Raw genomic sequence first — 26,911 nt, 5'->3', positions numbered from 1 at the left:
AGTCCGTTAATGGCTCGGAAAAATACTTCTTGGGTCACCAATATAAGGTTGTCCAAAAATACAATGACAGAACAGTGAGACTGATTTATTGAAAAAAATGTACACGACTTCCTTAAAATGACCGCGGCCTTATCTCGCTGAAGGCTTGCTGCATATATGTGTGACCTGGGTATATACAACTTTGAGAAACAAAATCTAAGTCATGGTATATGACCTGCCAGACAAATGTTACAATAAATAATAATATGTTATTATTTACATAATTCAACAATAGGACACTTCCGATGACCATGACCCGACGACCTTGGGTCGTGGAGTCCTCTAAGGTGAAGGCTGGAAGGTCCCTTACAGAAAACGGAGCGGAGGAGAACGGGTTTCAGGGGAGACCTTACAGGATCAGCTAACAGTACCTTGAAATAAACTTCTTGGATTATTCTAACCAATAATTGCCCTTTCAAACGTCTGTTGAATTCTGTTCCAAATTCACAGTGCTGGGCTAACTGTTTTAATTCAGCATAATACCCCTTAACTGTCTCATTCCCCTTCTTTTTCTTTGCAAAAAATCACATAAAGCTCTATGATAACTAGGCTTAATAATAAAATGAGACTTTAAAACTGTCACTAATTCATCAAAAGGTACAGCAGAAGGCAATCTTGGTGCAGTTAACTTACATATTGTAGCAAAAGTATCAACACCAATAGACGATAACAGCATTGCTCTCTTGGCCTCCGCTTCTGTAATTTCATTGAATTGACAGTTCATTGTAAATAAATCTAACTAACAGCCTAACTCCAGCTTGCCTGGGTTAAATTCAGGCATTCATTTGGACATCACCTTACTTTTGATAGGTTGTGGAAAAAGGAAAAAAATTATGCCAGCACACTGCTGAACTGCAATGTAGCCTAGACCTAAGTTAGCGTAACTTCTCCGGTAGTGTAGGCTAATTCTGCCAAAGTAGCTACTTAGGCTAGACCAACTTATTTCCAACAAACCTGTAGTTTCCTGCTTCCCTCGTCGCCACTGTAGTGTTTTTATCAACCGGACTAACTACAAGGTAGTCTGATAGAAACATGACATGACATTCCAAGTTTTATTTACAACTTAAAGGAATACATTTTAGCAAAGCGTGCCTTGATGAATGGCGGGAAGTTGACAGCCAAAAACAACAAACGCCCGCTTCCCAGCTTAAACAACAGGCACAAAAGAATACATAGTTTATTTCCAAGTGATGTTTCTTATTCATTGGCAATACATATCTTGGGAGGAGAGCTCGTCCGATGGGTGCAGGAGCAGCTAGATGCCTCACTACTGAGGGTGCGACAGCAGAGAGAAGAAACAAAGGAGAGAGAAGCAAAGGAGGATAGGGAGAGAAAGCAGAGAGAAGAAAGGAAGGAGAGAGAAGCAAAAAAGGAGAGGAAGAGAAAGCAGAGAGAAGAAGAGAAGAAGGAAAGAGAAGCAAAGGAGGAGAAACAGGGACAGCTTGAGCTAGCTCTGAGGGACAAGGAGATCCAGTTGGAGTAAGCTAGGAAAGCTAATGCAGCAGCCTTGGCCCAATCACAGCCAGCTACTCAGCCACCTGCCACGCCTTATTCACACCTCTTGAGTATCACCTCAGTGATCCTGGAGTGGAATGAAGATGAGCCAGAAGCTTGGTTGGACCAAATGGAATGCATCTTTGGGAACTTCTGTCCTACTGAAGCAGAGATCTTCCTGCTCCTTGGGAAACACGTGGGTGGAAAGGGCCTGGTCACCTATCACCCCTTAGACACTAGTGCTGAGGGTGACCTCGAAGAGGTCAGGAAGGCAGACATGAAAGCCTACAAAATCACTCCTTGAACGCTGGAGACGATGTTGGCATGGACAGCCAAAGGAAGCAGGTCAACTTGGACAGATTGGGCACATCATAAGACTCGAGCTGTTAAGCGTTGGCTGAAAGCCCTTGACATCACAACGTTTGAGGAACTGCTAGAGTGCATGCAGCTGGAGGATTTCTTTTATTATGCTCCAAGTTCTCTAGCCACCTAGCTAAGTGAGAAATGTCCCAAGACTTTCACCAAGTGCTGTCGCTTGGTGGATGATTGGAACACCTATCCCCTCCCGCCAGCTTGCTAGGTCAAAAGATTCTCTCACCAAGTCACACTGCAATGCCAGCCCAACCAAAGAATAGGCCCTCTTCTACACCTCCTATATGGTCTTACTGCAAAAGGAAGGGGCACTTGGAATCCCAGGGCAAATCTAAAGGGAGAGCTGCTGCAATGCCTCCCTCTGATCAATCCAAGCAACATCATAAACCTTCCACAGCCACTAAAAAGGATTTCAGCAAAATCTATTGCATTACCTGCATGATCTATGGGCACTCCGTCCTCTGGGAGGATTGCCCTAGCAAAGCAGCTACCCTTGCCATTGCCTTAGCGGTTACTAATCGTCCATCATTAGGTCCTCCAGCCAAGGGTCCTATATTTGTGGCGCCTCCTCAGGGCATTTGAAGATACTGGCGAGCAAGTTTCCTTGATAAGGGAAGACAAAGTTCCTTATGGAGCTAAATTTTAAAAACATAGACTCGTCACCATCGAGAGTATTAATCGGGTAAAATTGACTTCTCCCAGTATCTCAGGATTTGTATGAAGTGAATAACTCTTCGGATTTTTCACACACCTTCTTTGACACATTAGAATAAGTAAATAACTCTACAGATTTTTCAAACCTTCTTTGGCTCGAGAGGACATTATGGAATATCACTTTCAATTTCGTTAGCTACAATTATAAATCAGTTACAATTTCCGTCAAGAATAAAAAGTATTCTTACGAGTGTGGTTGCATTTTGCAATCTTACCTTATTTGGGATGCTACTGACTGGGGGACCACATGTCATAATACAAAAGGAAAGGTTATTTAATTGAGAACTGAGTAACGGAAGGTCTCAGTTGAGAAATTACAGGCCTGAATTAATTACATATATTTACAAGAATCAGAAGAATAAATTACAGGGAGCCATGTATGCTAGGCTCTTGGCACTTTCAGGTTAGAATTAACAATAGACAAAATTAAGTGTCACTCAGTTAATAATGAGACAAAATTACATCAGTTATAAAGCCTGATTGATGGACGTAGGGGTACAGAAAGATGCTGATGTGAAAGTGCCAAAAGCCTAGCGTACATGGTTCCCTGCAATTTATTCTTCTAATTCTTGTAAATACATGTAATTAATTCAGACCTACTGATCAGGTAAGGTTGTATTGTCACCAGGATTAAGTAACTATGCAAAATTTCAAGTCCATTGAGTGAAGGGAACAGGTCGAAAATTGAGTTACAAGATTTGACCCAAACAAAAAAGCATGCTATATAAAGCGTATAATAAAAAGGGAAATAATGCTAATCATCCCTTCATGAAAGGGAACTTGTTAGACAATAAAGTCACTCCCATAACAAAGTCAAATGTGCATACAAGTAAGTTCACATGATATGCTGAAATATGGGTTCCCTTATTTAAAAGGGGCACTTGCATGAAAGTTCTTCTAATTTGACACAATTGGTCCTTACATCTTTGCAAAGCATATTGATACAATGGCATACCGTGAAAGTGTCAAACTTGCCAGCATTGTTATGAATGTGAGATGCAGTTTGATAAGAGAGACGGCTGCAAAAATGCCATCTGTCTGCCAGTGCTGGGTGAGTACATAGGGTGAGGTACTAGCCTGTGAAGTGTGTGAACTATTACTGATTGGCTGGGAATAAATCATCTGGTTCTCCACACAACACTATAATGAGGGCTACAGTGCTACATTTGATGCTTAGGCAAATTGCCAAGTTTTGCTCTTTGCCCGGAAAGAACATACATCACTCAGTAGTAACTAATCATTCTCATTTCGTGCAATATCTAACATAACATACAGAATGCAGCCAGTAAATAGCCTTCAACTGCCTTCGATTTTCAGTTCAGTGGTGAAGATGCCTTCTACGGCCTTGCTTTTTCGTTGGTGAAGAAGCCTTTTATGGCCTTGCTGTTTCATTGGTGAAGATATACGATGGTGAGGGATTCAGGTAAAAAAAGAAAAAACCTGCTGCACTTGGCATCGTTGTGTCTTTGGAGCTTAATCCTTCAATAATAGGTGTCATATAACCATGGAACTGAGAGTAGGTTTCAGGATACAACTTTTCTAATGACCTCCTGTACCTATGCTACATACCTTGATACCTAATACTTCTTCGTTACACTGAACTCTCATTCCGAATTCATTTATTATTTATATATTTATTTATTCATGTATTTATTATTACTGTTTAATTAGCCAATCTGTCTTCAGCGATGCTAGAATTTTGCCAAAACAGGTTTGGAGTTTTTTTTTCCCTGCAAAAGAGCTTCAGCAGAGCAAGCAACATCCGGTGCATCATTCAGTATGTTGTTACGGTACTAATTAATAAGTGAATGAGAATAATGCGTAACACCAGGCAAAAGTAAAATACGAAAGAATTGGAAATAAAAGATAGAATAAGTTTGAGAAAATGGTGCAAGTTATAAGTAATCTACCATACTTCCTGACAGCTATTAGCCCAAACAGGTGTTCAATCTCATAGCCACAAACGCGCTTCAGAACCAAATCATAGGAGCTTAATTTTTTTTGCTTTTTAAATACGTCAACGGCCTGGCATCCAACCCCCCTCAAAAGCTCCCTCTAAACGACAGTCACTTACTTATACCAGTCCATTGGACACAGGCTTTATATTCTTTGTTTTGCCCCCCACCCCCCAAAAAAAAGACCTGATAAAAGTAATAAGCTTTTTTGAAAAAGAAACTCTCTCCAAGATGAGGATGTCCAACGACGTACGGCCCCCTTAACCATTTTCCTTTAGATATGCAACTGCAAAGTAAAAAAAAAAAAAAACTGATTAAACGGAAGACTATTCCTGATTTATTTCGTTCTTATTCTTTTATTTAGTGACAAAAGAACCACTGAAATATATTATAAGAGTAGCAGATATTGACTGATACAGTTACACAGAAGGGAAGATGTTTCTGGTTTCTTAATTTCCGAAGGGAGCCATTAGTTATCCTTGTGTGTCTCGCAGTACCTTTTCTACTGCATTTGCACCTTAGTAAAACAACCACACAAGCCTTAGAATTTTCTGAGTTTTGCATTAATACGAAAAATGTATTGCGTTCGTTAAGAATATTCTTGAATTTAGTTTTGTGACAGTTTCGGGAACTTTTCAATTATCCCGATGTTACATACATGCACCTGAGTACTTAAAAAAGAAGAAGACAAATTGAACGGTGAAGGGGGTGGGTGAAATGGTGTTGGTGTTAAGATTGCACGGTTCCAGGTTACATTCGGTTATTAACGGTTCTGAAAACATCGCCGTAGAATATGACCTGATCATACGTTTGGAATTTGCTTTTCTTTTAAAATGTCAACTCCGGGTTGTTATACACACTGCCAAAAGAACCCAGTTCTGGAATTACTTTATCATTTTGTAAGGTCATAAATCATCACTTTCAAGCAATATGTTGTCCTACTACAATCTACACGGCATTGCTTTTGCTTTATTTCACGTGTGTGTAAAAGCAAATGCATAATGAAGCTTGCTCGTCAGCTTTCGGTTGAACTTTTTCCACTGCTCGCATAAACTCTTCCACGGAAAATGAAAGCTTTGCTACCTTAAGCCAAAGGAATAGCTAAATGAACATAAACAGACGTTTAACCATCTTTGCACTGTTACTGTAGGTATTCACCAGAAAACTCCTCTTGGCTCAGTCGAGTTGAGCACTATAAACTTGATACCATTGAAATATCTACAATCTAAAGTGTCAGTTTACGCGAGGGTGACTAGATTTGTTTAGAAATGAGTTCATTCATGGAATTTCGTGGTACCTCATAAAAGGATGTTTTGGAACGAAGCTACTGTGAGAGAAGTTTACTTTAGACACATTAAGTTTCATGTGAAAGGAGACAGTAGAGTAACTACTGTGGTAATGTGGCAATTGTATCGTTACAATACATTTATGATCTAGGTCAGCCGTGAGGGTCCTTATGGCATCTTGTTATTTTTGTGCGCTTACATTCAGGAAGTTTCACAATTTAACCCAGGAACATCAAAAGGTATAGGGAAACACGAGCAAATACTAGGTGTTTATAAGACTTAAAATTGCTTTCATAATACGGAAATAATGTGAAGAAACCTGTAAAACTGAGAACATGCAAGTAGAAAATTTAGGATTGACGCAACCGCCGACAGTGACGTTGGCTCGTCGGAGGGAAATAGACCATCTATTTTTATTGAAGAAACCGGCAACTCAGGATACTTGACATCGGTCAGCGTTATGTCACACTCTAAAGTCGTAATTTCTGTTATTTCTCTTTACAATACAGCTGATCTTTGCATAACAACTTTATTACGGTTTGACCGTATGGTGACCATTACAAACGTCAAAATAATTGCCAAACTAGGTAATTATATTGCGTTGCAGAAATGAATATTTTTGTTCTGTACGAAAGAAAATGAAATTTTTCGTTACTGTTTGGGGGGGAAATTCCACTCGATTGCTTGAGCTAACTTCTAATTATTCGACTGTTCTTGAATATGATGTATAGGTATAGGCGAATTTTTCAAATGAGATTGTTGTCAATTTGTATTAAAACGGGTTAATATTAAAATATACACATACTTATATATAAATATATTTTAAAAAGTAACATGACACTTCTGCAAATGCTGGAAAGTGCAGTCACCGGACTATGAGCGCGCAGTCGCCGTTGGGGCCGATGTACGATGTTTACCAAACATTTACATGACATTTATCTGAAATAAGTTAGTAATTTCTTTTTATCCTTTATCTATTGCCAACATTTATAAATACGTTATGAAATAAATGGAGTAAAACATTGATCTCCATTTCTTAGAATTTTAGGAAATCAGCCATTTCAAGACAATTAAACGTTTAAGGTATGAAAGTCCCATTGTTAGTGTCTGGCACCAGCGATCCGTCGGCATCGACACGGGAAGGGCTTTCCCGGGGTCCCTCCTTTGGGTTCATTACCCCGGGATGGGATGGTCGAGGGGAGTATCATGGGGAAGGGGGATAGAAACTTGGGGGTGAGAATAACAGCAGACAACTACCACCACCACCACACCAGCAGCAGCTGAGACCGAGACGAGCCAGCATTTGTGTAAGCTAGTTTGTTGTGGAGGAGTGGGGAACAGTTCAGAAAAATGTTAAATACATCAAGGTCCTCGTTGATCTCGACATTGCAAAGGTAGGCGTCACGTGAAGGAAGAAATAGTGTTAAAGATAAGGATTTCTCATATAGGCTGAGGGAAGGTATCTGCGAGAAAGCCAAGGAAAAGGCCGTGAGGGGAAGGATTGCATCTGTCACCTTCACCTACTGTATGAGTTATCGAAGATTTCTCCAGGGAAACGTCCCGTAAATGAGATCGTTCTTGTGCCATTATCAAGAACAGTAGGGTAACTCAAGCAAATCCTAATCAGATTTCAGAAATAACATTTCAACAGGAAAATGCTGCTGTCACGAACAGTTCAGCACCATACTTTCACCGTCTATGTGCTTGATGGGCGAAAAGGACTTCCAAGTAAAGATTTAAGATTTTTGTGCAAAGTGGCGAGGTACGTGTTAGTGTGCTGCAAATACAGGACTTGTCATTGCTGAGATGGAAGACATGTACCAGGCGGATATTAAATATGCATCCTGTAAACTGAAGCAGTTTCAGGTTTATTTTTATTGCTATCTCAAATTGAGTATTGAGCCGGGTAGTAAATTAAGAGATGGCCTATAGTGTACGAATGCATATATTTATTTCTACAGTCAGTAAGTGAGATTACGGACAATGTACGCGGAACAGCAAATTATGAAACGCAAGAAGACTATCATTTGTCTATCTTTATGGTCGGGTTAGTAGCCTAGTTGTGTCTCAGTTGATGGCAGGTCCCTCAGTGTTATTTCTTTAACCTTACATAATCCTGATGGTGAATCATGCTATCACTGTACATCCAATATCGGAAATTGAAGGTAACACCTTACCTTTGTGTTAATCAGTTGCATTTGCGATTACTTGAGACTTCGGCTTCTCTGAAAAATTGTAGTCAAACAGAAGAATAACCTTGATGTGTTGTGGAGACCAATTTCTTCCTTTCCACCCAGGAATTGATTTTATAACGGTTTGGGGTTCGTCGTTCATGACCGGAATACAATATCCTCTCTATTCTCAGTCTCCTTCCTCGCTCACGCGGAATTATTCATGGAGTCTAGACAGGTGCCTCCTTGGCCATTACGTAAATTACATGAATGTTCAATCTCTGTTGTTCTTGTAAACTGTGTTGAGGCGTGTAGGTTATGTAAAAACGTGTACCATGCACACGTTGTATCTTCTTACCCAATATATATATATATATATATATATATATATATATATATATATATATATATATATATATATATATATATATATATATATATTATTTATATATTTATACAGTTGTATGTATGTATGTATGTATGTATGTCCTGAAGATGAAACGAAATGAATCTGTGACAGTGCAGAAAATCAACAAGCATTGATATAATCACTCTACTATTACACAACCGAATCCGTTTGTGTTACTACTTTCGATGTAAAAAATTAGTTGAAGGTATGCATGACTTAGTGTGCAAGAGATGGAAACTGTGCCATCGGTGTTGCCACTTGCAGTGGCATCTCAAAAACCTTATTGCATCAGTGCGCGGCATTACGTGCGTGTGTGCGCGTGTGTGTGTGTGTGTGTGGGAGTGGGTTTTAGTGAGAGAAAGAGACAAACTCAAGAACTCTGTTACCAACTGTAAGTGGCGAAAGTAAAAGTATGGAAAACAGAAGAAACTTAGTATGCATGGGAGATTTCCGCAAACATCTTGCCATCTGTTTTTTTTTTTTTTTTTAGTGTAGTTGAGGTGTTGCATGTCTGAAGTATTTTGCGAAAGATTTTTCAGAAGCATAGCTTGTACCTAGATCGAATTAGTCCCGTACATTCTTCTCTGTCGTTCGGTCAGGCACTTCAAAGTATATCGATCAAGCAAGTTGTCTGAAGTGTGGGTGACGTCTCTAAGAAATTGGTGTTAGTTGGGTCTATTTATGGCCAAAGACTGTAATTCACTAAGGACAGGTTCAATGTAAAGATGTGCATATTCATTGAAAGGTAAAGGCAAATCTAAAAAGGTTAGTAGGTTGTAGTTTTTGAATTGCGTAATTTAATAGTGGGGTGCATATGTTGGTTCTAAAGCCTTGGAGTTTGCGATGGGCGTCTGAAGCTCTGAAAGTGGTTGAAGTCTTTGAGTGTATGGTCTCTTAAGGAAAATTTAACATCCATTCATTTCGCCCGGAGTTGCCTTCGTAAGAATATATATATTTTTTTTATCACTGGTATCCAGGATTAAATTCCACAGCAAACTCGACTATCGACCGTTTTGCATAATTTATTGATTTTAACTTTGCCTCTCTGTACACGCGTTCACACACCATATATATTATACTGTATATATATATATATATATATATATATATATATATATATATATATATATATATATATATATATATATATATATATATATTATATAAGCTTTGCATTTAAAGTTGTACTATTACAGTGTCTTCAATTGTTTCAACCTTGAAAATTCGACTTAGAAATATCTCGCAAAACGTTGGCCAGTAAACTTTCATGAATAAGATGACTGTTCCTTCGCTTCATCGTTATATATATATATATATATATATATATATATATATATATATATATATATATATATATATATATATATATATATATATATATATATATATATATATATATATATATATATATATATATATATATATTTAATGGATTACGAAAGTGTTTGCTACAGGATTTTGCGCAGAATTGAGTTCTTCTGTCGGGCAATATTATGAGTATGTTGGTCATGACTCAGGAATTGTTCAGGCAGATTCTGGCTTATGATCCGGGTAATCGTAGAGATAGATGGCTTAGGTTCAGCCACAGGCTGTTAACCAACCAATCATTCAGGATGTGGTGGCGATGAGGATCTGGTGGAGTGTTCAGCGTTGTTAAGCAGAACGCTTTATCCACCGCTCTCGCTCGTGTAAATTAATAGAATTGTTTCATCAGTTTTCGGTGTTCGTTGATGCTGCGCAAAAGATAATGTGAACCTTCCCATGTGCACGAGGGACGCTTTTCGGGTCTTATGAGTTCTGTCAATGTTTCTCAAGAAGAAATTCAGGGATGCGTTATCTCCCATGCAAGTTCCACCTGACCCTTTGTTCTTATAATGATCGGGGTGAGGTGTGTATTTTGGTTGCCCAATAGCTTTATCCACACATAGCATTTTAGAGACATACTACTTATAAGCTAATATATTGTAGCCTATATTTATGCTGTATATTAAATAATGAGTACCTTGCTATGATAAAAGTTCCACGAATTGTGTTACTAATTTTTTTTTACAGTGTCTGTTGTTAACATAAAAATTGCCTTAAAGCTGGCAATACTAATTTTCTAGTGGTAATAATATATGTATTTATTGTATATATTTATATGGTGTTTTAGCTTGCCGAGATGACAATCATAATGCATTGATTCTGTAATGTATAGTATATATATATATATATATATATATATATATATATATATATATATATATATATATATATATATATATATATATCACACCTTGATTTATATACAAGCCTTAAGCTACAAATGTCGTTTAATATCCAAATCGCTCTACCCCGGAAATAATATGTTTGTGTATGTACTGTAGGCTAAACCGAAGGGGAATTATAGTAGATAAGAAGTTCGACGTCTCATGGGCTCGAGCCACGGAACACGAGAACTCAGGACGTCCAGTGACGCCTTATCCTATCCGGTTATCAAGAGAGGTATAAGTTGATACCGACTCTCGTGTAAATCCCCGTCGAACGCAGGTTTTGTAGTTAATGCTTGTATATAAATCACGGCGATGTGATAAAAATTAATTCATAAAATGGCTACGTGCTACAATCGCGCTAAACGGAAATAATGGTGGAGGCGGGTTGATACCGACGATAATTACAAATGCCTGCGTTCGACGGCGATTTGTACTCGAGAGTCGGTATCACTTATACCTCTCTTGATAGCCGGATAGGATAAGGCGTCACTGGACGTCCTGAGTTCTCGAGTTCCGTGGCTCGAGCCCGTAAGACGACGAACTTATCAACTATAATTCCTTCGGTTTACATATGCAAACATATTATTTCCGAGGTAGAGCGATTTGAATATTAAACATTATATATATATATATATATATATATATATATATATATATATATATATATGTATGTATATATGTGTGTATGTGTATGTACACACACACACACACACACACACACATATATATATATATATGTATATGAAACGTGTGTGTGTGTGTGTGTTAACTGGACCAGTTTTGTCTTTGCATGTTTTCCAAGTGCATCTTGAGACAGATTGTGATAACTGGACCAGTTTTGTCTTTGGTTTTCCAAGGCATCTTAGAAGATTGATATATATATATATATATATATATATATATATATATATATATATATATATATATATATATATATATATATATATATATGATTATTATCACTTTTGTACGTGATTCATTTATCACATTACCACAGGTGAAAAATAAGAAACAGGTGTAGGTCCTGACCGGTTTCGACTTTATTTCCAAGCCATTGACGAATGGCTTGGAAATAAAGTCGAAACCGGTCAGACCTACAACCGTTTCTTATTTTTCACCTGTGGTAATGTGATGATATATATATATATATATATATATATATATATATTTTTTTATATATACATATATATTTATATATATATATATATATATATATATATATATATATATATATATATATATATATATATATATATATATATATATATATATGCTTGACCGATGGTATTATGGTGGTTGAAGAAATATTCGCCCCTGATGAAAAGAGGATCAGGAAACAGTAAAGTCATTGGCATCCTGGGGGGCCAGTGCTCCGTCTCGGGAATTAAAACTTATTTTATGTATGGGTCGACTCTCACCTTTGTTGTAAGCCCTGGTTAAAACTTGCCTTTAAATTATACAATATGAATTTTGTAAACATATGGATCGAGTTTATACATTCCTTCCTTGGCCGATATTCATATTCTTAGAAAAGCTTTGCTTTATGAAACTGTACTTACTATATTTCTTTTTAGTATATTATTGGAATAAACTGTCTTTTTTAGCCTTTGTTCAATTGACGACGTGATTGTTTTCGCTAATATGAGCGAAAATTGGACTGTTCTCTTGTGCATATCTTTTATGTTTTTTAATGCTGCTAAATTCTGATTAGTATTATAGGGGGAATTTTTTAACTGCTAGGTTCTTAAGGAAGTAGGGAATATCTTGGAAATTATTACTGCATGGTAGTACACGCAGGCCTTTTCATGTTGTAATGCGATAAGGATATTTCAGTTTCTAGCCTGTATATACTGTAGACTTAATTATATCGGTTTTATCGTCAGAATAACATTTGCGCAATGTTCTTAAATACACCGGTGTGAAAACTGAAGTCTTTACGTATTGCTTTGTCCAGAATGAAAATGTAGACAGTAAAAATATTGTTTAGTTTTCTGTGCAGACTCTGCTTGAACCCATTAATACTTATGTGCATTAGGCAGTCCCTAAAGGTAGGCTACAGTCATTTTCTTGAACCCATTAATGTTTTGTTGCATTAAATATATATATATATATATATATATACAGTCATTTTCCATTTCCATATATTCAAGTTTGTATGTATATATGACTAAATATATATATATATGTATATATATATATATATATATATATATATATATATATATATATATATATATATATATATATATATATATATATATATTATGTCATCAACGTAGCCGTATTACATTGCGTGGAATGATTTTGTTTAATGTTCTGCTTTCAAAAGTTCCACATACAGCTTGCTTGCAAGCGGGAATAAATGGGTAACCATAGCCAAACCAAAATTTGAAAGTAAAATTACTGGGTAGCTTAAAATTTACATTCCTTTGCGCATATTTTAATCATTTCTATAAAGTCGTATTAAAACCCACAGGCCTGGTCTCACTTGACATCTGCAAAGGACATCTATTGTTTTAACATGTCTGCATTGTTCTTCATATTGGCATCAGAAATGGTGCCACCCAGTGGGAAAGAATATCAAGAAGGGAAGTTGTCAGAAGAAGCGGATCCAACGGGGATAATCACTGGCTTTTCGGGAAATTTGTTTGAGAGCTTAACGTTATCACACCATACAAGCCCAGTAGCCAAGTTGAGGTCAAGCAGACCCCTTTTATTAGGTTATCACTTCCCTTAAATAGTTCTTAAACATTTTTTATTGAAATTGCTCTTCGTACTGTCAATGGGATTTTGATGTAGTTCTCTGTATGCATTTTCATCACTGAAAAGACTGTTCATTTTTGCTATATAATAACTTGTTATTTAAAGATATTAGTGTACCAGATTCGTCAGCTTTCGTCATGTGCATATTTTTATCACTTGAATTCGTTGATGGCTACCGTGAACACTTGTGGCAAATTTGGTGTTTGGTGACTTCATATTCTTGTAAACAGCTTTCTAGAACATGTACACGTCTTCATTCCCAAATTGCATAATAATTGGGATATTTTGCACATTGCTCGCTGCTATAGAGGACAAAGCGAACTTTCACTTGAAGCACAAGTCGTATTTTCTTCCAAGTGTTGTTTGATTTGGCGACACTTTCATGACTGGTTTTGGTGGGTCATTCTTGGCCTTCTTTTAAGATCCCTATATATTTATCTCATTTGTTTATAACAACAGTTTCTTAGGAGATTTTTCCATTTAGGTGGTTCTGAGTATTCAAAGTGCCTTCTTTCTCTCGAAAGTTATTCAAACAAATTTATATTTTCCATTTCGTTAACAAGATATGGCTCCAGAAAACACACACACACACACACACACACGCACACAACGGTCACGTTTTAGTAGATGAATCAAATGGGCAGCCTGTGCAAAAAATTTCTATTATATTATCTGCCTTACACAGAACGCCCATCATAAGCATGTCGACCCTCCCCCGCCCCAAATACTGTCTTTCATGCGCACATGCGCTTCCTTTCCAAAGTTCTTTCACTTCATCCATCCATCTGACACTTCCTAGCTCTGTCTCCCACAGTCCTTCCTGACACTGGAATGATACACTTCTCTGCCTGCAGCCGTTCGTCCTCCGTTCTCTCCACGTAACAGAACTGTCTCAAAACACACTGATCCATCCTTGCAAGTTTGCTAATCGTTTTACTCCTTTGGCATGAGCACTGAAAGCAATTCATCTCAACAACTTCAACCTTTTATTTTTTAGTAACATTCAGCACCCATTCTTCACTTTGATAAAGGAGAATTGGCTCGACAGTCCCATCGTACATTCTCACCTTACTTTCTTAGACATTTCAAATGTCTTCTCAGTCAGTTTTTTTCCTTGCCTCCCCTGCTCCATGACTCTCCTCTCTTATCCTATCGTCACCGGTTTTCCATAGTAGCGAATACCTACAAAAATCCACTTCTTCTCTTGCAAACACTGCCAACCTCTGATTGGGTTCTGCAGTTCTCTTCACTTGAGCCAGTCAGTGCTGTATCATTTGTGCACATCACCTTTTCCTCACTCCACTCAAGACTCGTTCTTTTCCCACAGTTCACAATTGCAAGTAATTCATTTCCGCTGATTCCAGCATCATTTCATCCATTAGGATATTAAACAGCCCAAGATCCTCAACACAGCCTTGTTCACACGAGGCGGAAACCGCGCTGATGCAAAAAGTGGTGACACACACACACACACACACACACACACACACGCGCAACACACACACACACACACACACACACACACACACATATATATATATATATATATATATATATATATATATATATATATATATATATATATATATATATATGTGTGTGTGTGTGTGTGTGTGTGTGTGTGTATAATATGGCGGTTATCCTACCTCGCTGTTCATTCAGATTAATATGGGAGTGGAGGAAATAACATGCAGCGATATGTTCAAAAGGCTATCCAAAACTGGGAGAATATGAACCCAGATTCTTCATTTATTTCAGAATGACCATAAAAAAATAAATGAAGAATCTGGGCTCATATTCTCTCAATTTTGGATACTCGTGTGTATGTGTGTGTATATATATATGTATATAAAAATTTTGTATATTCCACAGACCTATCAATGTTAACATGCTCTTTGTTGACGATATGATACAAGCATGTAGCATTTTGCATAATTTTGTAAGGGTGCGAGATGCTTATAGGTGGTACGAAGATATCCTATTTCAGGCACCACTGACAAACCTGTCTGAAGGAAATGTACCGAGAGGAAGCATGTCGCTTCCTCTGCAAGAGATCAATTTGCAGTGTAAGTAAAGAGTATGAGCTTAAAATTCAATAACCAGTGTAGCTAACTACGAATTTTTTCTTTAGCTTTTATCAGAATTGCAGATAACTTCAAGTAGTTCCTTCCAACACTTTTTCTTTACTATTTTGTCATAATCATGTAATCTCATGTCCCACATGGCTGGACGTTTTTCAACTTCATCAAAGAAAATGTCGGTGTCAAAGTGACGAGTCTCCATTTTGTCGTGTGGCGCAGGCAAATCCGCGCGGTACATATGAACAGACACTAGAAAAGACATGCATCTCGAACCACGCGGTTGCTAGGAGAAACTCAGATCACGCGGATGCCGCGGCCGTTAACAAATCTGCGCGGTTGTGTGTACATACACCCCTGGCCTCTGCTGTTGGCTTAGCATCAGCGCGGACAGAACCGCTGTGTGTGTGCAGGGCCTTAGACCCACCTGTACAGCAAATAGATCATTCTCCTTTATACTTGGATTTCATCAAAATATTTTCTTATGATTTTCTGTTTACTGTTAGTACAAATGTACCAGTGTCCATTGCTTTTTATTCTAGGCCACCCTATGTTAGGCAAAACTATATGTTTCTGTATGTATATGTTAATATATATATATATATATATATATATATATATATATATATATATATATATATATATATATATATATATATATATATATATATATATATATATATATATATATATATATAAAACAGTCATTGACAACATCATTGCCTCCAACGCCGTGTGACGCAAAGGACCTCTAGCAATTCCGGTAGCTATGCTTTAGGTGGTGCATTATCTTCCATCAACATTACCAACTTCACCTCCAGCCTCCTGTTACCTAGTTCTCACAGACTCTGCATTTCAATTTTTGGTGCCCCACAGAGGCTCAGCAGCCCATGTACGGCAGGTCCAAAGCCATCTCCATCTACCTTTCATCATTATCCCATCTTCATCTATCTTCATTGTTATCTCATCTACAAATGGCACTTGTGGAATTTTCCTTTTACATAGTACCATTCTTACTCTACCTTGCCAGCCAAGTCCTGATATTCTCTTAAATTTTCATTCTCGAATCCACAGAAATCTTGTAGACATACAGTTTCACTGTCACATTATGCTTCATGGCTCTAGAACAACAGATGTGAATAATCGTATGACGGTGAAGCTATATCTAAAAGATATTGTGGATTTGAGAATAAAACTGTAAGAAGTATATTAGGACTAAATATATGGACATGCATCATATTATGAGAGTGAAACTACACCTAAGGAGATTTGGGAATAAAGCTTTAAAAAGTATGTTAGGACTGGCTGGTGGGGTAGAGTAAGAATGATAATGCAAGGGAAATTACGGGTGTTCCATATGTAGAGGAGAAAGGATGAAAGGGAGACAGCGATGGCTTGCAAACCCCTATGTTAACAGTACATGAGAGTGTTGGCTGAACTCCTGTAAGCACCAGAAGATCTGTAGACCCAAACTTCCTCAGAGGAAAGCATGAAATGGGAAACTGGAGTTGAAGTTCGTGGACGATAAAGTACAGGAAAAACGTGACTGTCGAAGTTAAGAGAGGTCCTTTGTGTTACTTAGCATTGGAGAAAATGATGATTATATATATAATTGCTACGAATGTCAAGGGGATACTTACTTGATTCTGGGCTGCAATGGATGAACGCAATGAGCTCCTTATTTTTATTACACACCTGACTCAACATTAGGACAATTCATAGACAAACAAGGGAAAGTCTGTGGCTTAGGGCCTTCTTCATGTGAGGGAGAATTACATAAACTCAGGGGGTCTCTTAACTGATTATATTTATATAACAAACACAGATCAGAAGAATGACAAACTACTGGGCAAGTAATAATAAGAACCTGCTAAAATAATGAATCCTACACTGAATAAATATTCTACGCTGATGATGTCTTCTTAATGGGAAACATCGCAGTGGGGTAGAAGGGGCTGCACATGGATAGAACTGAGAGATTCCACAGTCGAGGCCTATCTGCAAAATACACGACGGGTACTTGCAATAATAATAAGATGCTTCAAGGGGACTGAGGGATTGCACAGATGGTGCCAAATAACTCGGTTCACCGCTAAATGCATAATTACGTTAACACTGAATGCTCCAACACAAATTACTGAAGGTGATCGCACAATGGAAAATAAATGAGAAATTAGGCAGAGAAATAACAGGAATTTTGACTGACTAAGAAACCTTATTCCGGTACATTACCTTCGTCAAGATGATGGTGTCCTTGTTTGATAGGGTGCTGGTGATGGAGGAGGGAATTACAATGCCACTGCAACAGTTTACTGGTTCGAGCCTCGGGGTCGAACATGTGGAAGGTTCCAGGGATAGGCAAAGTTAGGGACATCTGTCCTTGGTGGCGTCTGAGCAGTTTTCTCTCTCTCGAGTTCCGTTGCATCATAACCTTCAGGGGATTACTCATCGCGTTCAACGTAGGTGGTGCAAAGGTCAATCTTTGCCACGTGTTCTAAATAGACCACATGGCATCAGTTAACCCTCGTAGAGGGTTCAGAATGAGGCAGGGCGCCAACTTTCTCTTTTTTTTTGGCCCCTCCCTTGCCCGTTGTCTGGCGCCATTGAGCAAAGCATCTTTGAAGGTCACCTGGAATAAGGCCTTAAGGCAGTCATTTTGAAAAGAGAGAGGGGTTAGGCTTAACCATTTTGAGGAATGAAGGAGAGAGTTTATGAAGGGGCGAGTGGAAATGCACAGTTCTAGTAATTAAAAAAATTGGAATTAATTTTATTTCTTTCTCAATTACGTTACAGATGTAAAAACGGACACAGGTGGTTTGGAGAGAGGCTCCATTCATTGCACCTCCTCAACCATGTTAGCATTCACACCCTAGATCGGGTGAGAATGATTACCAGCAAGCAAACTCACTTAAATACTTTACTTCTCTCTCATTTCCCTTTGGTGCCTTATAATTTAACTTAAACTTCTGCGTAGCAATTAATTTCGAGAGGCAAAACAACTTTGTGACATTTATGTTAACACAGAATAAATGCTTGCTGCTAGAAATGACACATTCTTATCATTAAATTCCTATTACATTAAGGCTGTCTTAATCAGAATATTTTTCACAACATAATGGTATAGTTAAAGCAATGAATCAATACTAGGTTAATTCTAGAGATACTTCATGCGCTCTTAATAATAATCAGTTACGAATTTTGCATTCATGCAATTAGTCTGCCTTGAAGAAGCATTACAGTAAGGTAAATGTGGGCTTGTTAGGTGTTTTCACAATACTTGAGCAATGGCTCAGTGCCATTCGGGCACTATAAACACAAGGTTGCGAGTCTGAGACTCAAGATTTATTACAGAGATTCACAAAGATGATTTATTACAGAGATTCACAAAGAGAATAGGTGACAGATTTAGAGTAATCAATGATTGTTAATAAAAGATGATGATTAAATATGCTGAAATTACATTCCTTAGCCTATGGGAAATGGCAAGGTTCATTCTTTAGCTCAAGAAGGCCCCAAAGGTAGTTAAAGGGGGCGACTCCTCCGGCAGGATCATTTGGCAGCATCTGCGATAATGGCACTGTGCCAAGTTGTCTCTCATATAATGATAACTAATGGCGATGGCATATTGTATTTTAAATGCATCATGCTGCGGTAGGCATGAAAGGTAAGTCATAGGGCTTATACAGTTGGCATATCTGTCAATGGCACTTTGCATGGGCAGAGGGGATTAAGTAAAATGGGGGCCTTGGTAAGGCATAAAATAAATGTGAGTGATAATCAAAAGTAATGAAGGGAGAATATTAAAGGAAAAGAATAAGGGATAGAGTTATAAAGGGAATAAATAGGTGAAAGACCCTGACATCCTCTTCTGGATAGAGGTACCAGAGCCTTCTTAGGATAAAGGGATGGCACTGTGCCATCTTGGCACAGGTGCCAGGAGAGCTCGGGGGCTCTCTCTTAGGCTACCTGGAATTATCCACGCCCGTGGTACTTTCTCCATGGACCTCTCTTACCTTGATGGTTTGTCTTGGTCGGGGAATCAGTGGAACCAAGACCGGGAGGGTATTTGAGTGCCTGTGTTGGCTTCTTTGACGGCTGATGCAGGGTCCCTTTTTACAAGCTTTACCATGATCCGTCGCAGTTCCTTGAGTTCATCAGCCAATTGAGACATGGCAGAATCCTTACTCACTGCTGTGTCTGCGGCGGACTGAGACGGAGAGGAAGCAGTTGTGGGGGGGTGTGAGAGGCTTGCAGGTAAGAATGACCAGCTCAGGCACGGGGTTGCGAGGCTGCACCTTTGGGTGAGCTTCTGTTGTGGTCGGGAGGATCCGTCTCTCTTACCGGCATTGGTAGCGGAGCCAAGCAGGGAGAAGAGAGGTGACTCGGACTGGGATCTCTGGAATGGAGATCAGGGACGTGCTCTGGCACTGGCACTAAGGCAGGGCCAGGCACCAATAATTGATTTGGAATTTGCACGGGTTTCTTATGGGGGTACCCATTCTTGTGAGGTTGCTGGGAGTTGGGTGAGGCAGGCGAGGAGGGATGTAATTTCGTCCATGGGAACTAAGGTGGGGTTGATGCGTATCCCATATGTCAGTCCAGTGGCAGCACTCAACCACTGTCTTAGGCGCATAGATGAGTGGCGAGAGCTGGCGAGGAGTAAAATAAGAAGTCCTCGAGCTGGAAGAGTTCGAGGATATCCTCCACACTAGTGGCTTTCAGAGATTCTAGCCATGGTTTTAGGGCCTGGGTCTTTTTGAAGATCCACTCAGACCAGGTTTGTCCCGGTTCCTTGGGCATATTTCTCCACCTTTTTTTCCTCCAACAGTGGGGAGTTATTTCAAAAGTTTTTATAATGGCTTGGCGGACAAGGTAAAGATTATCTTGATCTTCAGGGGGGGAGAGCGTTGAATGCAATGGCACCCTTCCCTTCAAGGTGTCGTCCCAGGATCAGAGACACTTCTTCAGTAGAGGGCTGATAGGTCGTCAGGACCTTTTCAACATGGTCGAGCCAGGCTTCAGGCTCGGCTTCGTCCTGTTTTCTCTTGAGGGTGCCTACACTGCTGAGGGTTGAGTGAGGAGAGGGTGTTGATGTGTTGCGCCTTTCGTAAGCTGCCATTGCAAGCTGATGAGCTCTTTCTTTCTCCCTCTCCTGCCTTTCTGCCTCTTCTCTTTTCTCTTGGGCTATTCCTTCCTTCTCCTTCTCCTTCTCCTGTCTTTCTGCCTCTTCTGGTTTCTCTTGGGCTACCTGTCTTTCTGCCTCTTCTCATTTCTCCTGGTCTGTTCTTTCTTTCTCCTTCTCCTGTCTTTTTGCCTCTTCTCATTTCTCCTGGGCTAGTCTTTTCTTCTCCTTCTCCTGTCTTTCTGCCTCTTCTCGTTTCTCCTGGGCTATTCTTTCCTTCTCCTTCTCCTGCCTTTCTTTCTCCTTTTCCTGCCTTTCTGCCTCTCTTTCTGCCTTGGCATCGTCTACTCTCTCTGGGACTCAATCCCTCAGGGCTTGTCCTGATAGTCCCATGTCCTCTCTAGCGGACATGTAGAACTTGAAGTCGGCTTTTATAGCAATGGAATTTCTAATGGAACAAATAAAAATTGGAGGGTAGTTAGGGATGGGCCCACGTGGCCTGGGATTGAAGATTCCGTGTCGGAATTACTATTCTCTCGTCTTGAGAGCAGAAATTTAGATTCTAAATACTTCCTAGCTTTTCCTATTGCTGAAGTGAGAGAGAGAGAGAGAGAGAGAGAGAGAGAGAGAGAGAGAGAGAGAGAGAGAGAGAGAGAGAGTGGATAAATCCAGCGATGCAAAAATAGCTGGAGTCAAAGCCTTGGTGGTCACTTACAGTGTGCCTATCTTTGAATTCGGGACTTTCATATTGTCTTTATCATGTGGGCGAAGGAATGGGGACCTCCTTTTCCTTTTATTTAAATGTTCGACTGTGTTACTCCCTAGCTTCCTATTCTTAAAACATGCAGCTAACGTGATAGGACAAAACTCTCGTGTGAATTGTTAATACGTTCTCTCTTTTCATGAACTAATTTGTCATGCACATGGTCTGTCAATTACCTAACACTGATTGCAGTCACTTTTCGCACCTAGCATAAGCCTAAATAAAATATTTCGACACGTGCTTATGCTGTGGAACTGGCTCTTAACTGGCTCTTCTCATGTGCTTAAAATGGAGGGGTATGATATCAAGGTTGTCCCTAATTATGCAGACCAGCTAGCAGTTGCTATTTCACTGATAATTGCAAAGCAATTGCATATTCGGCAAGGTACGTCAGTTGCTACGAATGTCACTGTGATAATTGCTTGATTTTGGGCGGCAAGGGATGAACACAGGGAGTTCCTTATTTTCATTACACATCTGAGTCAATATAGGAAAATTCGTAGACAAACAAGGGAATATCTGTGGCTTAGGGCCTTCTTCATGTGAGGGAAAATTACGTAAACTCAAGGATTCTCTTAACTAATTATATTTACATAATAAACACAGATCAGAAGAACGACGAATTACTGGGCAAGTAATAATAAGGGCCTGCTAAAATAATGACTCCTACGTCGATGATGTCTTCATAACAGGAAACATCGCAGTGGGGGTAGAAGGGGGGCTGCACATGGATAGAGCCGAGAGATTCCACAGTCGAGGCCTATCTGCAAAATGCATGATGGTGTGAGGTTTAGTAGTTTTGATGGGACAATCGTTTGCCGATTGTTCCCTTGGTGGGTTGTTGCCTCCTTACTTTTTTGTTTTCTTTGCTCTCTGTACCTCTGTAGGAGTTGTCGTCTGTCTCGGTGTCTTCGAGATCGTCAGTCAGGTTTGGGATAGCAGTGAGTCAGGTTCTTGACAGCATAGCAGCTTGTTCGAGTATTTTTGAACTGCAGGTATTCGCTACCTGTGGCCCTCTGCAGTTGGAGGATGATGTTGATGGCTGAACCTTTTCCATCAGTGGAACAGTGTTGTTCCTGTTTGACAACAGACTTGCTGTTGCCTTGACTCTGCCGATCATCTGTCTGTTTTGGAGATGTTCCTGTTGGCCGTCATGGGGCGGTTGTTGTCGATGATCGTACGGCTGTGCTCAAGGATGTTCATCCTCTTCGACCTTTTATGGGGTCTCGACATCTGTGTTGATTGTCTGTCGTGATGTTGTACTGCATGAGGTTAATTGTTAAAATGCAATTATTCTTCAGGTGCTGTTATATTATTGTTATTTAATATTCGTAATTTGGTGTTTATTTATGCTGCTTAATTATTTGTTATTTATGAAGTATTATTATACCAATACTTATTTTATTCTTTGGAGCTATTTGTGCATTTATTGTTTATGCTGTCTGATGTTTTGTTTATGATGTAGCTGAAGTGTTGTTAACTTCAATTTAAATGTTTACTGTTTGCTAATTTACTTTGATGGTGTTTGAAGTAACCTTGATTGATTTTGCTGCATCAGTGTTATTTAACTGACTCGTTTGATGGGTGTTTCATTGATTTTTGTAATGTGATTATTTTTATTTTGCTCCAAACCTGACTCCCTTGTAAATATGTAAATATCAATTATAATAAGTTAGTTTAAGGTAACTTTATCGTTTTGTTCAGCTCTCTCCTCCTTTGTCTGCCTCAGTTTCTGCCAGTCATTCCAGTCCCGTACTTTTTTTTGTATTTAAGAACCTGCTGAACTGATTGCGGTTCATTACAATGGTTACTTGTAATAATAATAAGACGCTCAAAGGGGACTGAGGGATTGCACAGATGGTGCCGAATAACTCAGTTCACTGCTAAATGCATAATTACGTTAACACCGAATGCTTGAACACAAATTACTAAAGGTGATCGCACAACGGAAAATAAATAAAAAGTCAGGCAGAGAAATAACAGGAATTGTGACCGACTAAGAAACCTTACTCCGTTACATTACCTTCGTCAAGATGACGGTGACCTTGTTCGATAGGGCGCTGGCGATGAAGGAGGGAATTACAATGCCACTACAAAAGTTTACTGGTTTGAGCCTCGTGGTCGAACACGTGGAAGGTTCCAGGGATAGGCAAGGTTAAGGACATCTGTCCTTGGTGGCGTCTGAGCAGTTCTCTCTCTTGAGTTCTGTTGCATCATCTATAAATAACCTTCAGGGATTACTCATCACATCCAACATAGGTGGTGCAAAGGTCAATCTTTGCCACATGTTCTATATAGGCCACATGGCATCAGTTAACCCTCGTGGAGGGTTCAGAATGAGGCAAGCGCCAACTTTCTCTTTTTTTTTTTTTTTTGCCCCTCCCTTGCCTGTTGTCTGGTGCGGCCGAGGAAAGCATCTTTGAAGGTCACCTGGAACAAGGCCTTAAGGCAGTCATTTTGAAAAGAGAGAGGGGTTAGGCTTAACCATTTTGGGGAATGAAGGAGAGAGTTTATGAAGGGGCGAGTGGAAATGCACAGTTCTAGTAATTAAAACAATTGGAATTAATTTTATTTCTTTCTGAATTACATTACAGATGTAAAAACAGACACAGGTGGTTTGGAGAGAGGCTCCATTCATTACATATATATATATATATATATATATATATATATATATATATATATATATATATATATATATATATATATATGAATTCAAATATCTAATTGCAGAAAAATGCCCAAACGTGGTTGTGGCTGTGCTGTTTCCCAATCAGAAAGGTTAAAATGGCATAGAATGTTATCTGATGTTTCCATGGCACCCTTTACTGTTTTGTTTTATTTTTTACATTGCATTTTTCCTTCATAGAATTAAGTTTTGGTGTGCAATGATGTCTTGCTGGTATTTTACAGGAAACATATAAATTCTCATATAGTCTATGATTTACATCATAGTTCATTTTAGGGGAAGACACAAAAATGTAGGCGAGCGAGTCAAGAAGTGGCTGTGTCAGTAGAGTGCATGTCGATTCTTCCATAGCCTGGATATGACAATGCTTTCTTTGAATGGGGTCGAAAGATAGAGAGAGTTCGGTGTTGGCGAATGGTGGAGTATAACTGCTGCGTTATTGCATGTTTCTAACCATTGTAAATTTTGCTTATGCTCATTATACTCATTAAAGAATTATAAACCAATATCAACCACATATTGTGCGCTGATGTTCTTTGATTAAGATCTCTGCAAAAGATTCATACGCTTTACATAAACGGCTTATTGGCCAGGCATTTTCACCGCTGAATGGTTCTTGGGGAAACTGTCGCACCTTCAGGACTGTCGTTACTCTCTCACCTGACGGTGTCTTGTGGCACCTGAAGCATTTAATTTGTACTCCTTTTTAAGGCATATATATATACATATATAAATTCTACACTTACATATAACCAAAATACACCTTTATCCCTTTTGCGTGTCTTATACTTTAAAAAAGAAGTACAAATGAACTTTTCTCATATATATATATATATATATATATATATACATATATATATATATATATATAATATATATATATAAATATATATTATATATATATATATATATATATATAAATATATATTATATATATATATATATATATATATATATATATATATATATATATATATATATAAAGACAATATATATAAAATAATATTATATATATATATATATATATATATGTAATATATATATATAAATACAAGATCATATATCATATATATATATATATATAAGAGTTGTTTATTCAGGCATTGTTTATTCAGGTGCAATGACTGAGACTCGGTTTGGAAGAATGGCATGGTTGATTATCAAAGGGTAATAAAGAAAGATTATTCTAGATAATCCAGCCACAAACTGAAAGAACAAACTTAACCATAAGAGCTATGGAAAGGGTGACCATACAATTTTCCAAACATGTATATACGTGAATTTTAATCTTTTTAGTTGTATTCATCAGCAACCTTTCAAATTATAAAAGCATCAAGCTCAAACAGACCAGTACTAGTGTTTAAAGCACTGTCATTGTCTGACTTAAAAAAAAAAAAAAACAAGATTCAATGACATCCCTTTAACTGAGTAGTTGCACGGAACTGTGGACCTTGGTTCACTCCAGTTAGTAGGATGATTTGAATCTCTCATGTGTACAAATAATGCACTCGATATCTAGCCAGTTCTCACAGAATGTTGATGATATTTGATTCGTTATTTAAGAGATTTTTCAGTTAGTGCATCATGTTTTTATCACAGTTTTTGCAGGTAATTTCATATATGCAGTCAGAGACATGATAAGAATTTCATATTACCAAACTCCTTGTATTAGAATTACTGAAAAAAATTATGTTGAAAAGCTTCAAAAGCCTAGGAATCTCCGAAAACCTTTCATCATATCGTAACTTCAGAATGTTCCAGTTCAATTTAGGTTTGCTGTTAGTTAAATGAGATGTTTTCCTGTATTTTTTTCACCGCTTCTTCAACAAAAGTCCTGGGTTATATATCTAAGTTTGTGGGCAATATCATAAAAAGTTTTTATCCCAGTATCAGTAAACTGCTGACTGCAAATGTGGAGAGCCCTAGATGCAAAAAAGTGTCATAAACATTATGGACAAAGTGGAAAATCACTAGAATAACTGGCCAGATATCAAATGCGTTATTTATACACATGGGAGGTTCAACTCATCCTGGTGTGATGCAAGGAACATTGTTAACCATCTGGTGTTTACTGTACTTTTTGTTTACCTTTTACTATTCTTCCAAACTATCATTTGTGCCTCGATGAAGCATGAACAAACAGTTCGCGAAAGTGCTTCGTACTGATCTTGTGACTTATTTTCCGGAGGTTTTCACATATGCCAAACCATGTGCATTGCCTGTGTCTGAATTATATTTTTACGTTTGTCCCTGATTAATTGCGTTAATTAATTAATAGGATAAGCCTTGACTTGCACTCACCATGGACATACTTAAGTTAGGTATACCTTAGTTTAACCAGACCACTGAGCTGATTAACAGCTCTCCTAGGGCTGGCCCGAAGGATTAGACTTATTTTACGTGGCTAAGAACCAATTGATTACCTAGCAACGGGATCTACAGAATATTGTGGAATCCGAACCACATTATACCGAGAAATGAATTTCTATCACCAGAAATAAATTCCTCTAATTCTTCATTGGCCGGCCGGAGACTCGAACTCGGGTCTAGCAGAGTGCTATCAGAGAACTCTACCGACTCGTCCAACGAGGAATGTGGACATACGTAAATATCAATTAATACATGAAGTGTACACAATTACACATAATAATAATGGTAGGTTGCCAATTGAAAACTTGATCAGTACAAAAATATTACTTTATTGACACAACATAAGCAATTTAATCAAAGAATACTGATTTAAGTCTCAATAAAGTCACTGGTAGAATTAACAGCACCTCAAATACTGATTCTGTTTAGAAGAA

The 26,911-nt window shown here is 38.3% G+C and overlaps 1 protein-coding gene across 2 annotated transcripts in view; it reads left to right on the top strand.

Annotated features, from left to right (window-relative positions):
* The first annotated feature begins 6,992 nt into the window (after nt 1-6,992).
* The window catches only part of P5CDh1 (delta-1-Pyrroline-5-carboxylate dehydrogenase 1), a 196,169-nt gene continuing 176,250 nt past the window's right edge, over nt 6,993-26,911 (top strand). Inside the window, exon 1 of one of the 2 annotated variants that reach the window (XM_067110189.1) lies at nt 6,993-7,254. In XM_067110189.1, the coding sequence (XP_066966290.1) occupies nt 7,211-7,254 (44 nt within the window). In that variant the 5' untranslated portion in view covers nt 6,993-7,210. Of the gene's footprint in view, nt 7,255-8,979; nt 9,206-26,911 lie in introns of those variants that run through there. The other variant, XM_067110190.1, reaches the window with a different exon arrangement.

Source organism: Macrobrachium rosenbergii, chromosome 10 (assembly GCF_040412425.1).
Source record: "Macrobrachium rosenbergii isolate ZJJX-2024 chromosome 10, ASM4041242v1, whole genome shotgun sequence".
In the NCBI taxonomy this organism is placed as follows: domain Eukaryota; kingdom Metazoa; phylum Arthropoda; class Malacostraca; order Decapoda; family Palaemonidae; genus Macrobrachium; species Macrobrachium rosenbergii.
Note: the sequence above shows the minus strand (reverse complement) of the source record. Positions and strands in the feature narration are given on the sequence as shown.